Source organism: Rhinoderma darwinii, chromosome 4 (assembly GCF_050947455.1).
Source record: "Rhinoderma darwinii isolate aRhiDar2 chromosome 4, aRhiDar2.hap1, whole genome shotgun sequence".
Lineage (NCBI taxonomy): Eukaryota > Metazoa > Chordata > Amphibia > Anura > Rhinodermatidae > Rhinoderma > Rhinoderma darwinii.
The window spans coordinates 85,984,005-86,002,256 of NC_134690.1; the positions used below are offsets into that span (position 1 = coordinate 85,984,005).

The window sequence follows — 18,252 nt, forward strand, 5'->3', positions numbered from 1 at the left end:
TCTAAATGTAGCAACTTATGATCAAAGAGCGCTGTAAGCTTACCTTGTAATTGTCCTCCCGTTCACATGCCACATGTAAGGGTGTACGGCCTCCCTCCTCGGGGTCACAGGGGCTCTTATCAAAGTAATTATACAAAGGAAGACCTGATTCAAAGCCGCCTTTCATAGAAAACCCATGGATGACCCCATATGTTTCCCCCTGAAAGAACAGTTTACATATAGTTAAAGGATAAAGTCAATATTTGTTTTATTGTTTTTGCTGCTTACCAGCTTTTTAGTGTATTTTGCAAAGTTTGTAAGTATACATTGCCTCGTACAGCCCTTAATAATACTATTATGCTTTGATGACTATGCTAATAATTGAATGCAAAAGGGAAGGGGATAATTTATACAGTATATGTGAAAAATAAAAAAAAATATATATAGGAGTGCTGTCTATTTGTTGCTTACTTTCGACGTCGGCAGAGCATAGCCCATGAAGGAAGTGATGTGTCGTGGGCTAGCTTGGTGGGTATATAAGGTGTGCGATAGACTGTCTGAACACATATTACTCGTTGTTGCCATGGGTAAAAGGGGCAATTTATCAGAGTTGCAAAAAGGGATGATTATTGGCTTTTGGGGCAAAGAGTATTTCTCAAATAGCGCAGCTTGTGAACTGTTTGCGTGATGTGTTGTGGTGAAAGTGTATCGTGAGTGGAGAAATTACACCTTTGGGAATAACCGACGTTGAAACTGCGGAGCACCATGTGCCATTGATGTGAGAGGTGACCGTCGGCTACGAAGATGCGCGAGGGTCGAACGACACGTTACAGTGGAGCAGTTCACCGTGAAAATCAACCAGGGGGCTACCAGACGTGTGTCTAAAACAACAGTTCAGCGTACTGCATATGGGGCTCCGAAGCAGAGGGATGGTCACTGCTCCTATGCTAACAAATGTGCATCGGAAAAAAAACATAATTTGCACGGCAGTATAGGAATTGGACCACCGATGATTGGCAAAAGGTTGCCTTCTCCGATGAGTCACGCTTTCTGCTTCATGGAACGGATAGACGTTGGCGTGCCAGGCAAGAAACATCAGAGAACAAACACCCTGCAACCATTGCTGGAAGAACAGAAACTGGTGGCGGCAGCGTTATGGCCTGGGGAATTTTTCCATGGCATTCTCTGGGCCCACTCATCCATGTAGGAACCGATTTGGGTATGAATCCATCACTGCAGATCACGTCCACCCATTCATGCAGTTTGTCTTCCCTGGAGCAGATTGAATCTTCCAGCAAGACAATGCGGCTTTTCACACGGCTAGAAATATCCCACAGTGGTTGGAAGAGCGCGACCAAGACTTCCAAGTACTTCCCTGGCCCCCTAATTCACCAGACTTGAACCCAATTGAGCATCTGTGGGACCGCCTTGATCGTCTTGTTCGCGCTATGGATTCTCCCCCACGTGACCTCCAGCAAATGTGGGATGCACTGCAGTCAGCATGGCTCCAGATACCTGAGACAACCTACCAGCACCTTATTGAGTCACTCCCAGCCCGTCTAGCTGCTGTACGTGCTGCACACGGCGGTTACTCTGGATATTAGCTGGTGGTCATAATAATGTGACTCAACTGTGTATCTCAATTATTTCATTAAATATCTGTCTGTAGGGGCGTGGCCTGGTAATGGCGCCGAGCGGACGTGTGGACTGAGAGCTCCGCTACAGACTTCATCCCAGCAAGCTCTTTAGCATGAGAAGGCAGAGGCAAACGGCACCCCGATGAGCAGGAGAACACCCAGGCATACAGGCACACTGTCCAGACCACAATCGAGGGCACTAACCGGAGGTATTCACAGGTATTTTGGCGACACAGTGAGGGGAGAGAAATCCAAGATGGCGCCGCCTGGCCCTGAACGCCGGACCAGGGGAAATGGAAGCACAGTACAGGACGCTTCTCCTATAGCTCCCCCATCTCCAGCTCAAAACTCCTCTCCTAGCTCCTCGTCGCCTCAGAAAAATGACACAGGCCTAACCACGCAAATGGTTGCGACAGATATGATCTCTGTTCCAGGGAATATGCTTATGGAGCTAAAACAACAACTTGCTGCAGTTCCAACAAAGGGAGACATGGAAGCTTATGTGAGCAGATTGGAGACAACATACAAATCTGAGATTCAGGCGCTGACATGCAATCTTTCTCAGCTTACAGACCAGGTACAGCGCATGGATGGAGATATTACAGCGACTTCTCAGGCACAAGCAGCACATCAGTCGACACTGGAGCAACATACTCAGCAAATCCATATGCTGTTTAATATCACTGAAGATCATGAAAACCGCAACCGGAAGAATAATTTGCGTGTCCGTGGCCTGCCGGAGACATATAGCACTGCCTCTATAGTTCCTACCCTGAAGGGCCTATTCAACTCTCTCCTGGGACGTGAGCCTGAATCTGCTCTGGAAATTGATAGAGCACACCGCACTCTGGGTCCTAGAAACGCAGACCCTGATAGGCCGAGAGATATCCTGTGCCGCATTCACTACTTCACGCTGAAGGAAGAAATATTACGAAAAGCCAGCGATAAAGGCGATATTGTATGGGAGGGGACGAAACTTCAACTCTTATCTGATCTCTCCAAAATGACTTTGGATAAACGTAGGAACTTGCGCCCTTTACTGGATGTTCTGCGTGAGAATGGGATTCCATATTCTTGGGGATATCCGTTCCAGCTTCAAGTCAGGAAAGATGGCGTTCTCTTCTTCGTCCGGGAGCTAGCCGACATTCCAGAGTTTTGTGAGGCGTTAGACATCCCAAGAGTCTCCATATTGGACTGGCCCTCAACTCCATTTCTTCCCCAAAGAGCGCACCAAGGTCGGCGCGGCAGATCTCCAGCCCTTCGTGGACGGCGTCAGGAGCGACGACAGATGGAACCGGTTCCAGAAAATTAAGTGGTGGTCGTGAGTATAAATACTCACCCACAGGTAGCATAATTATAAGCCCTTGCCGGCTTTGATGCGGAACTCTCATGATTACCTATTTGTATTCTATTCATTCTACAGGGACACAGGTTGAGGGTTCATGATGTTTTTTGAGAGAATCTAGAACGAATACCTTGATGTGATATGCTTTTATACAACTGTGCTCCGGTTAGAGATAGACGAGATTCATTAGCACTTTTCATAAATGTGTCACTTTAATGGTACACTGTTCCAATATTTGCCTCTGAATGTATATTTAAGGTTCCGCACCATCTCATGGGGCATACCATACTGCCTTAGATAATACCGCTTAACGGGTGTTCTCCATAGCTCCTTTTGGTGCTATACTATACTGTTCTCTTGATACTTATTCATATTGTATTATTTCATGTTGTTCTTCTTGCTATATTTTTTCAGTAATATTGCTGGGGTGATAGTCTAAGCGTTCGCTGGGTTCCTGACTAGACACTCTTCCAATTAGGGATTCACTGGTTCGCCAGTGTTACTTGGTTTGTAATATCTCTCTGATTTAGTCATCAGAGAGTGGGTTTTCACCCTTATTCTATACTTCATTTTCGAAGTTCGTTTTCTTTGTATTTTTGTTTTAATTTTTCCTATACCTAAACTTATCCCCCCTTCCTCCCCCCTTCCCGCCTTTTTAGTGTGAGGGGATGGCCTCCCTAAAGATGTGCACTCTGAATGTCAGGGGATTTAATACTCCTGAAAAACGCGCACAGATCCTTTATGACATGCATAAAGAGAGGGTCCAACTCTTGTTTTTACAGGAGACCCATTTTAAAACAGCACACATCCCTCGTCTTAGCACTCAATATTACTCCAAGTGGTATCATAGCACGAATACGGAGTCCAAAAGCAAAGGGGTTAGTATTGCAATTCATAAGTCCCTATTACACGAGGTATTGGCGACGGCGTCAAACACGGAGGGTTGCTACTTATTTGTCAAAATTTCTCTACATGGCAAGGTGATTACGTTGGCTAACTTTTATTTGCCTAATCAGGATCAGGCTAGGTTATGCAGGTCATTGTTGCGTAGGCTGGAGGATTTCTCAGAAGGGATGCTGGTAATTGGAGGCGATTTTAACCTAGTGTTGGACAGATATCTTGACTCTTCGTCTGGTAAAAGCTCGGTACCTAGGTCACATTTGTCAGCTTTATCATCTACATTACATACAATGCAGTTAGTCGACGTGTGGCACACGCTCCACCCACAAACCAAAGATTACACCTACTTTTCAGCGTTGCACAATTCATATAGTAGAATTGACATGTTCCTTCTCAGCCACCATCTCCTCACATGGAAACCCACCACAATGATTGGGAATGTACTCTGGTCGGATCATGCTCCAGTGTATCTGATTTTAGATATCCCAGATAAGCCGAAACATTTTAAGAACTGGAAGCTGAATGACAACCTCCTAAACGACACAGTCTGTATGACCGCAATGAAGAACTCTATTTAGTCCTTCATTCTTAATCATACAGCTGACACAACAGCCCTACCAATGCAATGGGAGGCGTTGAAATGTGTGTTAAGAGGAGTTCTCATTCAACATGGGTCACGCCTGAAGAGGGAGAAAGAAGCCCAAATGACCAAATTATTAGATAAGATCAATGTCCTTGAGACCCAACATAAACGCACGCAACTCCTCACTACATTCTCAGAACTCGGCCTTGCTAGGAACCAACTTAGGGAGCTGCTCGACCAAACATACACGAGGTATAGAGACAGGAATCGGAAATACTTTTATTAACTCGCTGACAAGTGTGGACGACCTCTCGCAAGGGCGCTGCATCCCAGATCACAGGCTGCATATATCCCTAAATTACATACAACATCAGGGCAGGTGGTTTCTGATCCCAAGGACATCACCATGGGTTTCCAGCAATACTATTCTTCCCTATACAATATTAAGGGTAGCTTACATGACATTCCAGTGGAAACATTACAGTCCAAAATAGATGAGTATTTGAACGAGACTCCAGTCCCTACTCTTTCCCATGCAGACTCTGATATGTTAGAGTCCGATTTCACAGAGGACGAAGTGCTGCAAGCTTTTAAGGACTCTCCATTGGGAAAGAGTCCGGGACCTGACGGTTTCAATAACAAATTCTACAAAACATTCCAGGAGTTTCTAATTCCTTTTTTAACAAGGGTTTTCAACTCCATCACTACAACATGCGGCTTCGCCCAATAGTCGCTTGAGGCACACATCACATTACTACCAAAACCGGGGAAGGACCCTACGTCTTGCCCTAATTTCCGCCCGATTTCACTGATCAACGTGGATGTCAAATTATTTGCGAAGATCATTGCATCACGCATGTCTCCTATTTTACCGTCTCTCATCCACGATGATCAGGTGGGATTCGTCAAGGGACGAGAGGCTAGAGACAATACAAACAAGACTATCCTTCTCATGTCTTATGCACAAAGACAACGGATCCCTACCTGCCTGCTTTCAGTAGACGCCGAAAAGGCGTTCGATAGGGTAAGTTGGCAATTCCTTGGGAGGGCATTGTCACAAATTGGTTTGGGCAACAGCATGCTTGGAAAAATAATGTCTTTATACACAAAACCTGCAGCCAGGGTTCGTGTGAATGGGCTATTATCAGATCCACTGCATATTTCAAATGGAACTAGACAGGGATGCCCGTTATCCCCTATCTTATACGTGCTCACCATGGAACATTTGGCTAGTGCATTGCGGAAAAACTCTTCCATAAAAGGAATAAACGTGAGATCAATGCATACTAAACTTGCTTTATATGCAGATGACCTCCTCTTATATGTAACTGAACCTATTGTGACTCTGCCATCCATCCTTAAGGAATTCGAACGTTTCAGTCAGCTCAGCAACTTCAAAGTCAACTACTCTAAAACTGAAGCTTTAAATGTCTCCCTCAGCAGTGAGTTGGTGGAACAATGAAAACAAAACTTCCCATTCAAATGGCAGCAAAAATCTCTAAAGTACCTGAGAATCAATATCCCAACGGATTTGACAGAGTTGTTCCGTCTGAATTACACCTCTTTATTGCATCGCACAATGAAAGACGTGGAGCAATACTCTTCGGCTCGCCTTTCTTGGTTTGGCCGAATTAATGCGGTAAAAATGGACATTTTACCTAGATTTTTATATCTATTTCAGACGGTCCCGATTCTGGCAACTCAACCCTACTTCCGTCAGTTACATAGAAGCATAAATAAATTTATTTGGGGATCTAAAAAACCCCGAATAAGCCTGAAAGTGCTCTGTAAACCAAAATCGGAGGGAGGGGCGGGGCTACCAGATTTTAAAAAATATCATTCCGCAGCATTGTTGATGAGAATCGCTGACTGGTTTAGATCATATACACACAAACAATGGGTTCGTTTGGAATTTGAAATTTCCCCTTTACGACCAACATCTCTCCCATGGATGGCCAAACAGCTCAGAAATACCTCTATGCTACCATCGTTAACTCAAAACTTTTTAGTTGCTTGGGACAGGGAGGCAGCGGCTCTTAATCTAACCCATTGTCCTGGTCCTTTCACTCCTTTATTTGACAATCCAGACTTTACACCGGCAGTGGGAGTCGAGGAATTTCTTTCTTGGAAGAAGCAGGACAATGTCAGACTAGCTTCCACACTTACTGACACTCATGAGCTCCCCACTTTACTGTCCTTGAGGGAATCGTGTCCTCACAAAAGATTATCTTGGATGGAGTATCTACAGCTTAGAGCATACATTTCCTCTTTCCCAGACAATGAGGCTATCACCTTAGACAAAACAGCACTGGAAGTCTTCCTACTGATACCCTCCATGCCGACCAAACTGTTATCAACAATGCACGTCTTTCTTCGTGACTGCTCTGAGCTGTCTCAACTTAGATATGTACAGGCGTGGGAGCGCGAATTGGGGTTGCACATACAGGAGGATTGGCAAAAAAATTTTTTGCTTACCCATAAACTGCCATCAGCCTGTTACGCACAGGAAAAGAATTTTAAAATTCTCACCCGTTGGTATCGATACCCGGTTTTGTTACATAAAGCTTTTCCCTCCGTGTCTGACCAATGTTGGCGCTGCCTTACCCCTTTGGGAACCATGTTGCACATATGGTGGGAATGTCCCATATTATCTCCATTCTGGATTAACATATTCGAACTATATAATGTGCTGTTTGATTCCCAGACTCCTATTGAACCTGCCATTGGACTACTGTCCCTTTTGCCAGGCAACGTCACAGCCTTGAAAAAAGGTATTTTCAGGCACTTTCTCACTGCAGCTAGGTGCGTGATTCCTAGACACTGGAAATCCACGAGATGCCCCTCTCTTCGTGAATGGGTTACCGAATTAACTCATATCTTGAGAATGGAAGGCCTTCTGGCAGGGGACAATGCCAAACGAGACAGATTCATGGCTACATGGAGGAGCTGGATTCTGTTTGCAGAAAGCGAAGCCCTGCCACGTTGGCTGGAAGAACACACCTTAATCTTCGTTGGCGTCCGTACGTCTTGATCAGAGGCCCCCCCCTCTCCACTATATATCTTACCTGTCCCACGGTCCTTCCCTCTTCCGTTTTCTTTGTTTTTCTTTTCTCCCCCCCTGTCTTTTATTTTTATTATATGTTTCCTTTTTTTTGCACTATATTATATAACACATCAGATTGATTATATTGTGCTAATTCTTCAGTGCTTATTTGTGCCTTATTGAATGGTTCTTACGCAAGGTACACTGCTTGATGCCAATAATGCATATGCTCTTTATGTATAACATGTATAACATTCGCATTGTATGCAAAAATCTTATGTACAGTGGTTCAGTTGAACTGCCACTCGTTCAAATGCATTGAAGTTGTTATTTGTTTGTATTGAAAATTTAATAAACTTTGATAAAGAAAAAAAAAAAATATCTGTCTGTAAATCAATCAATCAATCTCTTTGTCTATCCAGGGTCATTAATTTGGGAGTTCCTTAACCCCTTCCCGCTCCTTGACGTACTATTGCGTCATGATGAGCGAATCGTTCGCGCTCCATGACGGAATATCATGCCACCGGAGGAACTGCCATTTCGGCCATCCTCCCGGCGCATACAGGAGCTGTGGCAACTGCTTTCTCATACAGCATTTGCCGCAGCTCTTTTAGCGGGGACCGATTGCGGTGGTTCCTGCTGATTAACCCCTTAGAAGCCACGTTCAATAGCGATTGCGGCTTCTTAGGGGTTAAACCACCAACGCTACATGATCGCGGGCGCCGATGGCTGCTATGGCAACCGGAGGCCTAACAATGGCCTCCGGCTATGCCATCTACGGAAGCCTAGTGGCTGACAGCTCTAATACACTGCACTACGCATGTAGTGCAGTGTATTAGAATAGTGATCAGGGCCTCCTGCCTTCAAGATCCCTAGTGGGACAAAATAAGTTAAAAAAAAGTTGTCTAAAAATAAATAGTTTGAAAGTAATAAAAGTAAAAATCCCCCTTTTTCCCTTATCAGTCCTTTATTATAAAATAAATACACAAACAAAAAAACTATACATAATTGGTATCGCCGTGTTCGTAACGGCCTGAACGCCATAAAAGAAAATAATAATAAACCATACCAGAATCACAATTGTTTGGTCACTTCACCTCCCAAAAAATGGAATAAAAAGAGATCAAAAAGTCGCATGTACCCTAAAATGGTACTAATCAAAACTACAGTTTGTTACGCAAAAAAACAAGCACTAGCACAGCATTCTTGATGGAAAAATAAAAAAGTTATGGCTCTTAGCATATGGCAACACAAAAAGTCATTGATTTTTTATAAAAAGTATTTTATTGTGCAAATGCCATAAGACATATAAAAAAACTATAAACATATGGTATCGCCGTAATCGTTTTGACCCGCAAAATAAAGTGAATATGTCATTTATAGCGCACGGTGAACGTGGTAAAAAAAAAGAATGAGTAAACAATAGGTAGAATTGCTGTTTTTTTTAGTCAATACGCCAATTAAGAAATAGAATAAAAACTGATCAAAAAGTCGCATGCACCCCATGAAAACTACAAAGAATTCCTCAAGGGGTCTAGTTTACAAAATGGGAAAGGGGTTTCCCCTGTACTGGTACCTCAGAAGCTCTGCAAATGCGACATGGCGCCCAGAAACCAATCCAGCAAAATCTACATGCCAAATAGCGCTCCTGCCTTTCTGAGCTCTGCCGTTTGTCCAACCAGCAGTTTGTGACCACATATGGGGTATTGCCATAATCGGAAGAAATTACTTTACAAATGTTGGGGTGCCTTTTCTTCTTTATTTCTTGTCGTGCAAATGTCATCCACAAAATCTGCTCTTCAGAATCCAAGAATTAAAGGGATTCTCCGGGATTCAGACAAAACCATAAAATAGGCTAATCCTGTATAAAATTGTTAAATAATAAAAGAAGTAAAATACTTAATGTCATAGGGCCTGTGTATACACTAGGCGACAGTGATTTTTGCATCACTATGAGCAAAATGTCACTTTGGTCTGTAGTGATTGGACAATGCACGTCCACATGACGTTTTACCACTGAGGCCAAGTCCATATACAGGACCAAGTGAGACTAGTGGAAAGCAGTGGTGTAGGACCAGTGCAGAGTTTGGATGGTAAATATAATCAACGGTTTTTTTAGGTGTAGCCAATTTTGGAATTTTTTATACCCTCATTCAAGCTATATATTAATGAAATAACTTTATTTATAAAAATCTGGAGATGACCTTAAGGGCAAGATCACACACACAGTTTTTGGCTCAGTTCGAAGTGGATCCAAAAGGAGACATGGTATAAAGAAAAGACTGGTACATCTACTTTCTTTAGTGTTCACTCCTGTGTTCGGCTAAAAAAAAAAACTGAGCAAAAAACTGCTTTAAAACTGTGTGTGTGATCCTGGCCTAAAGCAAGTCATATAAATATGTAAATGTCATTGTTATGGACTGAGAACTCATTTGCTTCACTGATAATCCAAAGAGAGAAGACAAAGCGTTTATGTATTTTTATTCTTGCATCAAAAAAAAGCAAACTAACTCGTTTAAAATTTGGCGCAAACATTACAAGCAAAGAAATTCAAATACAATGTAAAAGATGAAACAATATACCCAATATACTACCGTATCCTATCAAAATAGTAGTGCCATATATCAAGAGGACGGAGACATAGTTGACAGCCTGACAGGCTCTGAAAATCTCTGCACGTGGGGTTAATCTATAGGGAAAGTATTGAGTAAACATGACACCAAGAAGAAGAATCAAATATTCATGGAGCCTACAAACTGTGCACAATACAGTTCCTGGGTTTATTTGACACTAATCTGTGCTCATTGACGGAGACCAACCGAGGCCACCACAGATCTTCTAAGAAGGAGCGCAAGAAAATCTCTGAGGAACATCTGAGCTGCGCGCTCCATCTCTATGTGACAGACATGTCTTTATGCTGTATGCTATATTTATCTCCTGCACACTAATGAGATGTCCCCGTGAGGATAAGCAGTGCTGATATACCATACCCTGTCATGATCATACACGTAGTCCTCATCCTCAGCGCTAGCATTTGGATCGGAGGCAACATGCAGCAGAATCTCAGTGATCCGGATGCCTTCAGCCACTGGCAAGGCTGCGGCTATGTGTAGAGGGGTAAGGGAGCCATGCTGTGGAATAAAATATATTGTCACATTATCCTTAACTGGGTAGAACAAACCCAAGACATTAGTCTGTCATCTCCTTAGGTATATTACATCTGCAGTAATAGCCATCAGCGAATGATGATCTGCACCGTGATGAGACAATTATTGATTGAGAACTGGACAGGAGAAGAAACGCGTGGGATTTACTGAATGAATTCATCACGCTCAGAGCCATCTATATGGGACAAGCTATGCCCAGTGACTAATGAATAGTAGAACTCATTGATCAAAACTATGTTGAGTCGGCAGCAACGTCTATAGAGCGTGATGGAAAGAGGAGATGACAATATGTCCTTCCAAGTAATAATGCTGAACAGTCCAATAATTCCCATCACTGTACTTCATATTTTCTAATGATGAGATTTAGTGTCCAGTCACGTTACACCGGATTTAGGAATGGCATTAAAATATTACATGTTAATAACTAATGACCATGTTGTGTCTTTTGACAAGGTAATATTTAATAGGTCAGAGACATAATAGAAAAGTAGATAAGGCTTAAAATGAAGGGGAAATTTATTCATCTCTGACCTGCCGCAGTAAAAAAAAAAAAAAAAAAGGACAGACTTGTACTCTGTAGAACTCTCAGCTTAGAAAAGTTGATAAATAAGGCTTCGTTCACATCTGTGTCATGGGTTCTGTCAGACCTTCCCATCAGGGGAACCCATGAAAGGAAACCAAATGGAAACCATAGCTTTGTGTTTTCATTACCATTGATGTCAAGTTGCTAATGGTTTCCGTTTGTCTCCGTTCTGTAAGGGTTCCGTTTTCTTGGTGGAATCAATAACGCAGTTGACTACGCTATTCATTCTGCCAAAAAAAACGGAAACCTTACGGAACGGAGACAAACGGAAACCATTAGCAACGGAAGCATTACCATTGACATCAATGGTAATGAAAATGGAAAGCTATGGTTTCCGTTTGGTTTCCGTTCATGGGTTCCCCTGACGGAAAGGTCTGACGGAACCTATGATCTGCACCCCGACACAGATGTGAACGAAGCCTAAGTCCCACTCAAAGTGACTCTGAAACCCAAATACCATATTTCTCATTGTATTTACGCCAAAACTGAGGTACAAACATTGATAAATCCGTCTCATTATCCTCAAACTAAAATGAATAAATTACATAGACTGCACAAATGTGATGATCATTTGCGTTTATTCACAAATATAACATTAAATGTAATGACTAGTAAGCATGTCCACAGCAAACAATTACCCAATAAACATCCTCACTGACAATCCCTGATATAATAGAAAATCACAAGAATCTGTAGGAACGTTTATCACATTATCTAAATTGTCCCCACACTATAAACATGTGTATAAACATCCTTGCAATGAAAGAAAACATATTTTTTTATTTATCTGGATACAATGCAGCGAAACAGAAAAATAGATGATCGATCAACTCCACCCTTGATGCAGTTAAAGTGCCGCAAATGGTCAACAGGAAGGCCACAACATGCAATTATGTGAACACGTTGTCTTACCAGCCGTGTGTTGTGAGACATCTCACCCTATATAGTCTGCTGTAAATACTAATATATTGAGCAAATATCCTGATAATCACATGCCAGAGCCCTAATAAGGGTCTACTGTAAGATATAAAGAAGACTAGTGGGGATAGTAAAAAAAACACATAATTAGGGTGACCACAGGCAACAAAAAATTGGCCATGTCATTAGTACCGGTAGAGCCGAGAGGAAAGAATCCACTTGATACAAGGGGAAATATGGGCAGTTGACTAGACACATGTACAGTATGATAAAAAAAACAATAGGAGTACAGAGGATAAGGGCGACTATAAGCCGTTTTGCCAAATAAGGTCTTGGATTTGATCAAAATCTATATTTTGTCAAGGTGACTTTCAAAGATTTAAAAATAAAATGTTTTTACACATTGATGGTTACCTGTGTCTTCAAACGGACATCAGTCCTGGCCCCACATTCTAGCAGTAGTTGTACAGTGCTGACGTCAGCAGCTTTAATGGCAAAGAAAAGCACGTTCATAGGAATACTGGATATATTAGGGTCAGCGCCTCGCAGGAGAAGCAGCTTCATGGTCGATCTTAAGTTTTTATTCCTAAATCAATGAATACTAATATTACTTAAAAACTTCACGTAAGAAGTCGTCCTACATACAGATCTCGCTTCCTATAAAACCCAGTACAGATTTCATTCCCTTTACCTATGATGATCAATGGTGGAATCGGCTTCCTCACTTTCTAAACTTGCACCAGTCTTGTAATGAGCAGATGTTTGGATGGATTCATCCGATACTGGAGACATTATACCGATCTTCTCCATGTCCTTCTCATTCCCAACACTGCTTTCATTTTCAAAACTGTACGAAACTAAATTATTTTTCTCTTCCTGTACTTGCAAAGAAGACACCAGAATAAGACACCCTCAATGCTAAGGCTTGTCATAGATGTATTCATAACCATTCATAATAATAATAATAATAATTATGTATATGGCACTAAAACGCCATATACTTCCATAGGTCATAACAGGGACAGGATGTTTTTTTCTAATTTTTGGGTCATTATGGATGAAAGCCAACATTGTAGTGGTTAGTCAGCTAGCAGACAACCAAATACATGTACAGCAATACATATGGATAATATAATTCTTTTTCCCATTGTTGCAGATATCCTGTAATGAATGTCCCTGTAATGGCCAACATCCTAATAGTGAAAATTATCAGAACGTTGATCAAACCATTCTTTTAAGAAACCCAATCACATATATTGTAGTATCTATTAGGGTATATAGATGTCAGAATGTTGAGACACTGGAAAAAAGCAGATGCCAATCTGGAGGGTCCAGCACATTCATGTATTACCCCTAGCAAGTATATGGACATCCGGAACTTCCCACGGCAATATCAAATAATCTGTAAAAGAAGTTTTCACCTAAAAAAAACTATTTTCTTAAGCAAGACTAAAATATTTTTTTCTTCTTGAAATTCTTTAGTGCACCAGTCTTTGTATGGGGCACTTATTTTTAAAACTCCAAAAATGCTTGCAGCCTAAGGGCGGGTTCACACGTGGCGGAATTTCACTGAAATTCCGCTGCGGACACTCCGCAGCGTTAATCCGCAGCGGTGCCGTTTGTCCATTGACTTACACTTTAATTTAGCAGTGTTCGTTTAGACTAGGCGTAAAATTCCGCTGCGGAGCATAGGCTGCGGAGCGGAATTTGGTGTCCGCAGCATGCTCTGTCTGTTGCGGAGCAGTGGCGGACTCATGGCGGAATTTCTCCATTGACTTCAATGGAGAGTCAAAATTCCGCAATGAAGTCCGCAGATCTTATGTGTGCTGCGGAGCGTATTCGTTTTACTACCATGACATTTCTTCATTCTGGCTGGACCTATGTATTTCTAGGTCTACAGCCAGACTGAGGAAGTCAATGGGGCTCCCGTAATGACGGGAGCGTTGCTAGGAGACGTCTGTAAATAGTCACTGTCCAGGGTGCTGAAAGAGTTAAGCGATCGGCAGTAACTGTTTCTGCACTCGGGACAGTGACTACCGATCTCAATATACATGTATCGGTAAAAAAATAGATAAGTTCATACTTACCGAGAACTCCCTGCGTCTGTCTCCAGTCCGGCCTCCCAGGATGACGTTTCAGTCTAAGTGACGGCTGCAGCCAATCACAGGCCAAGCACAGGCTGCAGCGGTCACATGGACTGGCGCGTCATCCAGGGAGGTCGGGCTGGATGCCGAAAGAGGGACGCGTCACCAAGACAACGGCCGGTAAGTATGAAAATCGTTTACTTTCACTAGGGAAAGTGCTGTCCCTTCTCTCTATCCTGCACTGATAGGGAGAAGGGAAGTACTTTTCCCGCAGTCCGCAGCAGCTAGTCCGCATCAATTTACTGCACATTTTGTGCAGATCCGCTGCAGAATCTGCAACGCAGATTCTGTGCGGCATTGATGCGGACAGTTGCGGAGGAAATCCGCCACGTGTGGTCATGCCCTAAGGGTAATCTGACAAGACAGATAGAAATGTGAGACTATTGCTGTATGTATATGACGGGTTGATATTATGGCAGCTTCTCCCTCTGTCAGAGCAGAGCGAGGCCTGCTTATTCCGTTCAGAGCAGTTGTAACGCCGCTGGCCGCAGGTCTCACTCACCCCACAGGCCGCCAGCCTCCCTGTCATCTCTGCTCTGGGATGTCGGCGCACTCTGCTCTCCACCGGCCTGTGCCCGTAGGACGCGCGGGCTCGTCCCTGTTCTTAAAGGGCCAGCATGCACACCAGGAATATTGTTCTCAACCTGTCCCAGCACATCATGGACTTTTTAAGGAACTCTGCCCACTTCATCAGTGCCTGAGCAATGTTGTTGCTAACCTTGTGTTAGTTTGCAACTGTTCCATAGCCTGTTCCTGATTTCAGTATCCGTGTCCGGTGTCCATGTCGAATCCAGTGTCCGTGACGACTACAGTATCCGTGTCCAGTGTCCGTGTTAAGTCCAGTGTCCGTGATGACTTCATTATCCGTGTCCAGTGTCCGTGTTAAATCCAGTGTCCGTGACGACTTCAGTATCCGTGTCCGTGTCAAGTTCAGTGCCCGTGACGACTTTATTATCTGCGCCCAGTGTACAGACCAGTTTTGCTTTCTTTAATCCAGCACAAGCCAGCTTCCGATAATCCTGCACAAGCCAGCATCCGATAATCCAGCACAAACCAGCTTCCGATAATCCAGCACAAGAAAGCTTCCGATAATCCAGCACAAGTCAGTTTTCAGCTATCCGGCACCAACCTGAACTCCAGGTACCACCAACCTGTGACTGTCCTGTATTGTTTGACCAGCTGCTACTCCTTTACAGTGGTTCCACAACTCCGGTGGATATTACAGCAGTCTTGTTGCTCTGTCCGACTCCCAAAGGTAATAAGCAGTATAAATGGTATAAATGGAAATAAGCAGTATAAATGGTATAAATGGAAATAAGCAGTATAAAATAACTAAAAATAAGTGGCTCAAACAAAAAGGCCAACGATTAAATATTTTTTTGTGGTCATCAATTAAAACATCAAAAGACCTATCAGCTCTCCTGACATGTCTGTTTGAGCAAATATTTGCATTACCCATAAAATAACAAGAACTCTGTGTTGTACCGTTCACTTGAACGTACAACTGGGTGTTACCATTCTCAATGAGGCGTGTCCCTACACGCTCTGAAACTGTCCAATCTGTGCTGATAAAAGTCCGAGTGTGTAGGGACACACCCTTTAACAAGGGAAATGGTAACGCCCAGTTGTCAATTTATTCCAGGAGGAATAACAGAAGAATAGCTCTAAGATGCTCCAGAATTGTTATTTTATAGGGAATACAAGCATTATAGAGGCATAAAGAGGTATTTTGGGTCCTTTTCAGGGGCTTCACCTAAATTTTCTCATACATCTGACTTCAGAAAAATTGAAACCTAAGAGCCCTAATGGCATGGTCCTGAATCCCGTGGAACAGTTCCAGCATCTGGGCACTGTAGTGCATGGTCCTTCCCTCATCCAGACAAGACCCAAATGGTCCAAGTATAATCAGATTTTGGAATCCCAGAGTTTAGCAAAACTAGTAATGTCAATGAGACATTACTAGTTTTACCAGATACTGTCAGTAAAGGATAGCTTCACCTACTACATAGTGCATAAAAGTTCAGAACGTGCCAGATCGTGAAGAGGTAAGCTGTGGCTGGATCTGTGAGGGGGCATGAGGACTCAATGTGATATGGGGTCACTGGACACTCTGTGGCACTATTATATAAACACTCTATGCACTATTCATTTTGGCAATGTATGGCACCATCTGCATTTGTATTTATTTTATCTAGGGAATGTATGGAAATCTCTAGGCCAGGATTTATCTAGGCACTATATGACACACACAGCCACACACAGCCTATTGGAGCCACTGTATCTATTTACTATTGATCGGGGTACTGTGAGGAATTATGAGGGCAAATTATGTATTATTAATTTGGGCACTGTATGGTATCTATATGCCCTATATTTGGAATTTGTATACCACTTTTCCTGGGCGATGCATGGTACTCTTCAAATGGGCACTGTTTTAAAATACTAAAGAAGTTTTTCCATCATTAGAAGTGATGGCATATTGCTAGGACATGCCATAACTTCCTGATCAGTCAGGACTGCTGGGACCCCTATCAATCCTCTCTGATCCTCCACTTGAATGGAACTATGTTGCAGTTCTCTGCACAGCGGGTAGACAGGAGCGCCACAGTGCAGGAGAAAAAGCTAAGGGGACAGACAGTCAGGGTTGCCAACCGTCCGTAAATTTACGGGCAGTCCGCAAAAACGGGTGTTTTTTCTGCTGTCCGTAACGTCCAGCAGAAAAAAGCACCGTCCGGGATTTTTCTGCAGTCTCCCAGAACTTTGCAATGCACATGCGCCAAAATGTACATGTGCAGTGCAAAGGAATAGTAGGCTGTGGCATATTTTCAGATTCTGCAGAATCTCAAAATAAGCAGGCCGGCTGCTGCCAAGTGAGGTCGGTGCCCGAAGTGGACCAATCCAGTCATCTGACATGAGGTCTGGTGACTCAGGTCAGGTGATTCGACTGGTCCAGTCCTGTGCCGTCACCGACCCCAGTCAAAAGTGATCCTCCACGACGCTGCTTCGCTTCATGACCACCTCCTACTCCTGACGGTGTGTCGTGTCAGACAGATCGGAGAGTGGTAGCGGTAGGCTACCGCTCTCTGCTCTGTTTGCACTAAGTACAAGGGAAGGGGGGGCTGTGCGGCACTACTTACAAGGGAAGGCGGGCGCTATCTAGAAGGGGGGCTGTGTGTGGCTATCTACAAGGGGGGGCTATGTGGCTATCTACAAGGGGGGGCTGTGTGTGGCGCTATTTACAAGGGGGAGATGTGTGGCGCTATCTTCAAGGGGGGGGCTGTGTGGCGCTATATACAAGGGGGGGCTGTGTGGCGCTATCTACAAGGGGGGCTGTGTGGCGCTATCTATAATGTGGGGCTGTGTGGTGCTATCTACAAGGGGGGCTGTGGGGCGCTATCTACAAGGGGGAGCTGTGTGGTGCTATCTACAAGGGGGAGCTGTGTGGGGCTATCTAAAAGGGGGGCTGTGGGGCTATCTACGAGGGAGAGCTGTGTGGCGCTATCTACAAGGGGAGCTGTGTGGCTATCTACAAGGGGGAGCTGTGTGGCGCCATCTACAAGGGGAGCTGTGTGTGGTGTTATCTGCAGGGGGCACGGTTACCGATGGGACACTTTTATTGTGTTGAGCACTAAGGGATCATTATTACCATCTGGATTACTGGTTTACGAGTTTGTTTAGAGGATGGGGTATAGGTGTGGAGGATGCTGAAAAAGCGAGAAGCTGTGTGTCAAATTCTGCAGAGACGAGTCGTGGATGGAATAAGTCGTAACAGTGGTCTGGGCCGGATGGAGAAAAAAAGGGAAAGTGAACGACTAATCAGAGAAAACATCACCTAAATTAGCGGGGGAAAGCTACAAGCAGAGCTGCTATTGGTGAGTCACTCCTAGCACACTGCACAGTGCACAGGCAACGCATGCGCAATAGCGATTTCCCTGAGGTTTGCGTTTCATTTG

At 43.6% G+C, this 18,252-nt stretch overlaps 1 protein-coding gene across 4 annotated transcripts in view; it reads right to left on the minus strand.

The window, feature by feature from the left end:
• Window positions 1-18,252, minus strand: part of ANKMY1 (ankyrin repeat and MYND domain containing 1) — a 71,525-nt gene that overhangs the window by 17,171 nt on the left and 36,102 nt on the right. For 3 of the 4 annotated variants that reach the window (XM_075861296.1, XM_075861294.1, XM_075861295.1), the window contains exons 7-10: window positions 12,847-13,031; window positions 12,570-12,741; window positions 10,478-10,618; window positions 44-199 (exon numbers count right to left, since the gene is read on the minus strand). In XM_075861296.1, coding sequence (XP_075717411.1) covers window positions 44-199; window positions 10,478-10,618; window positions 12,570-12,741; window positions 12,847-13,031 — 654 coding nt within the window. The remainder of the gene's footprint in view (window positions 1-43; window positions 200-10,477; window positions 10,619-12,569; window positions 12,742-12,846; window positions 13,032-18,252) is intronic. The other variant, XM_075861297.1, reaches the window with a different exon arrangement.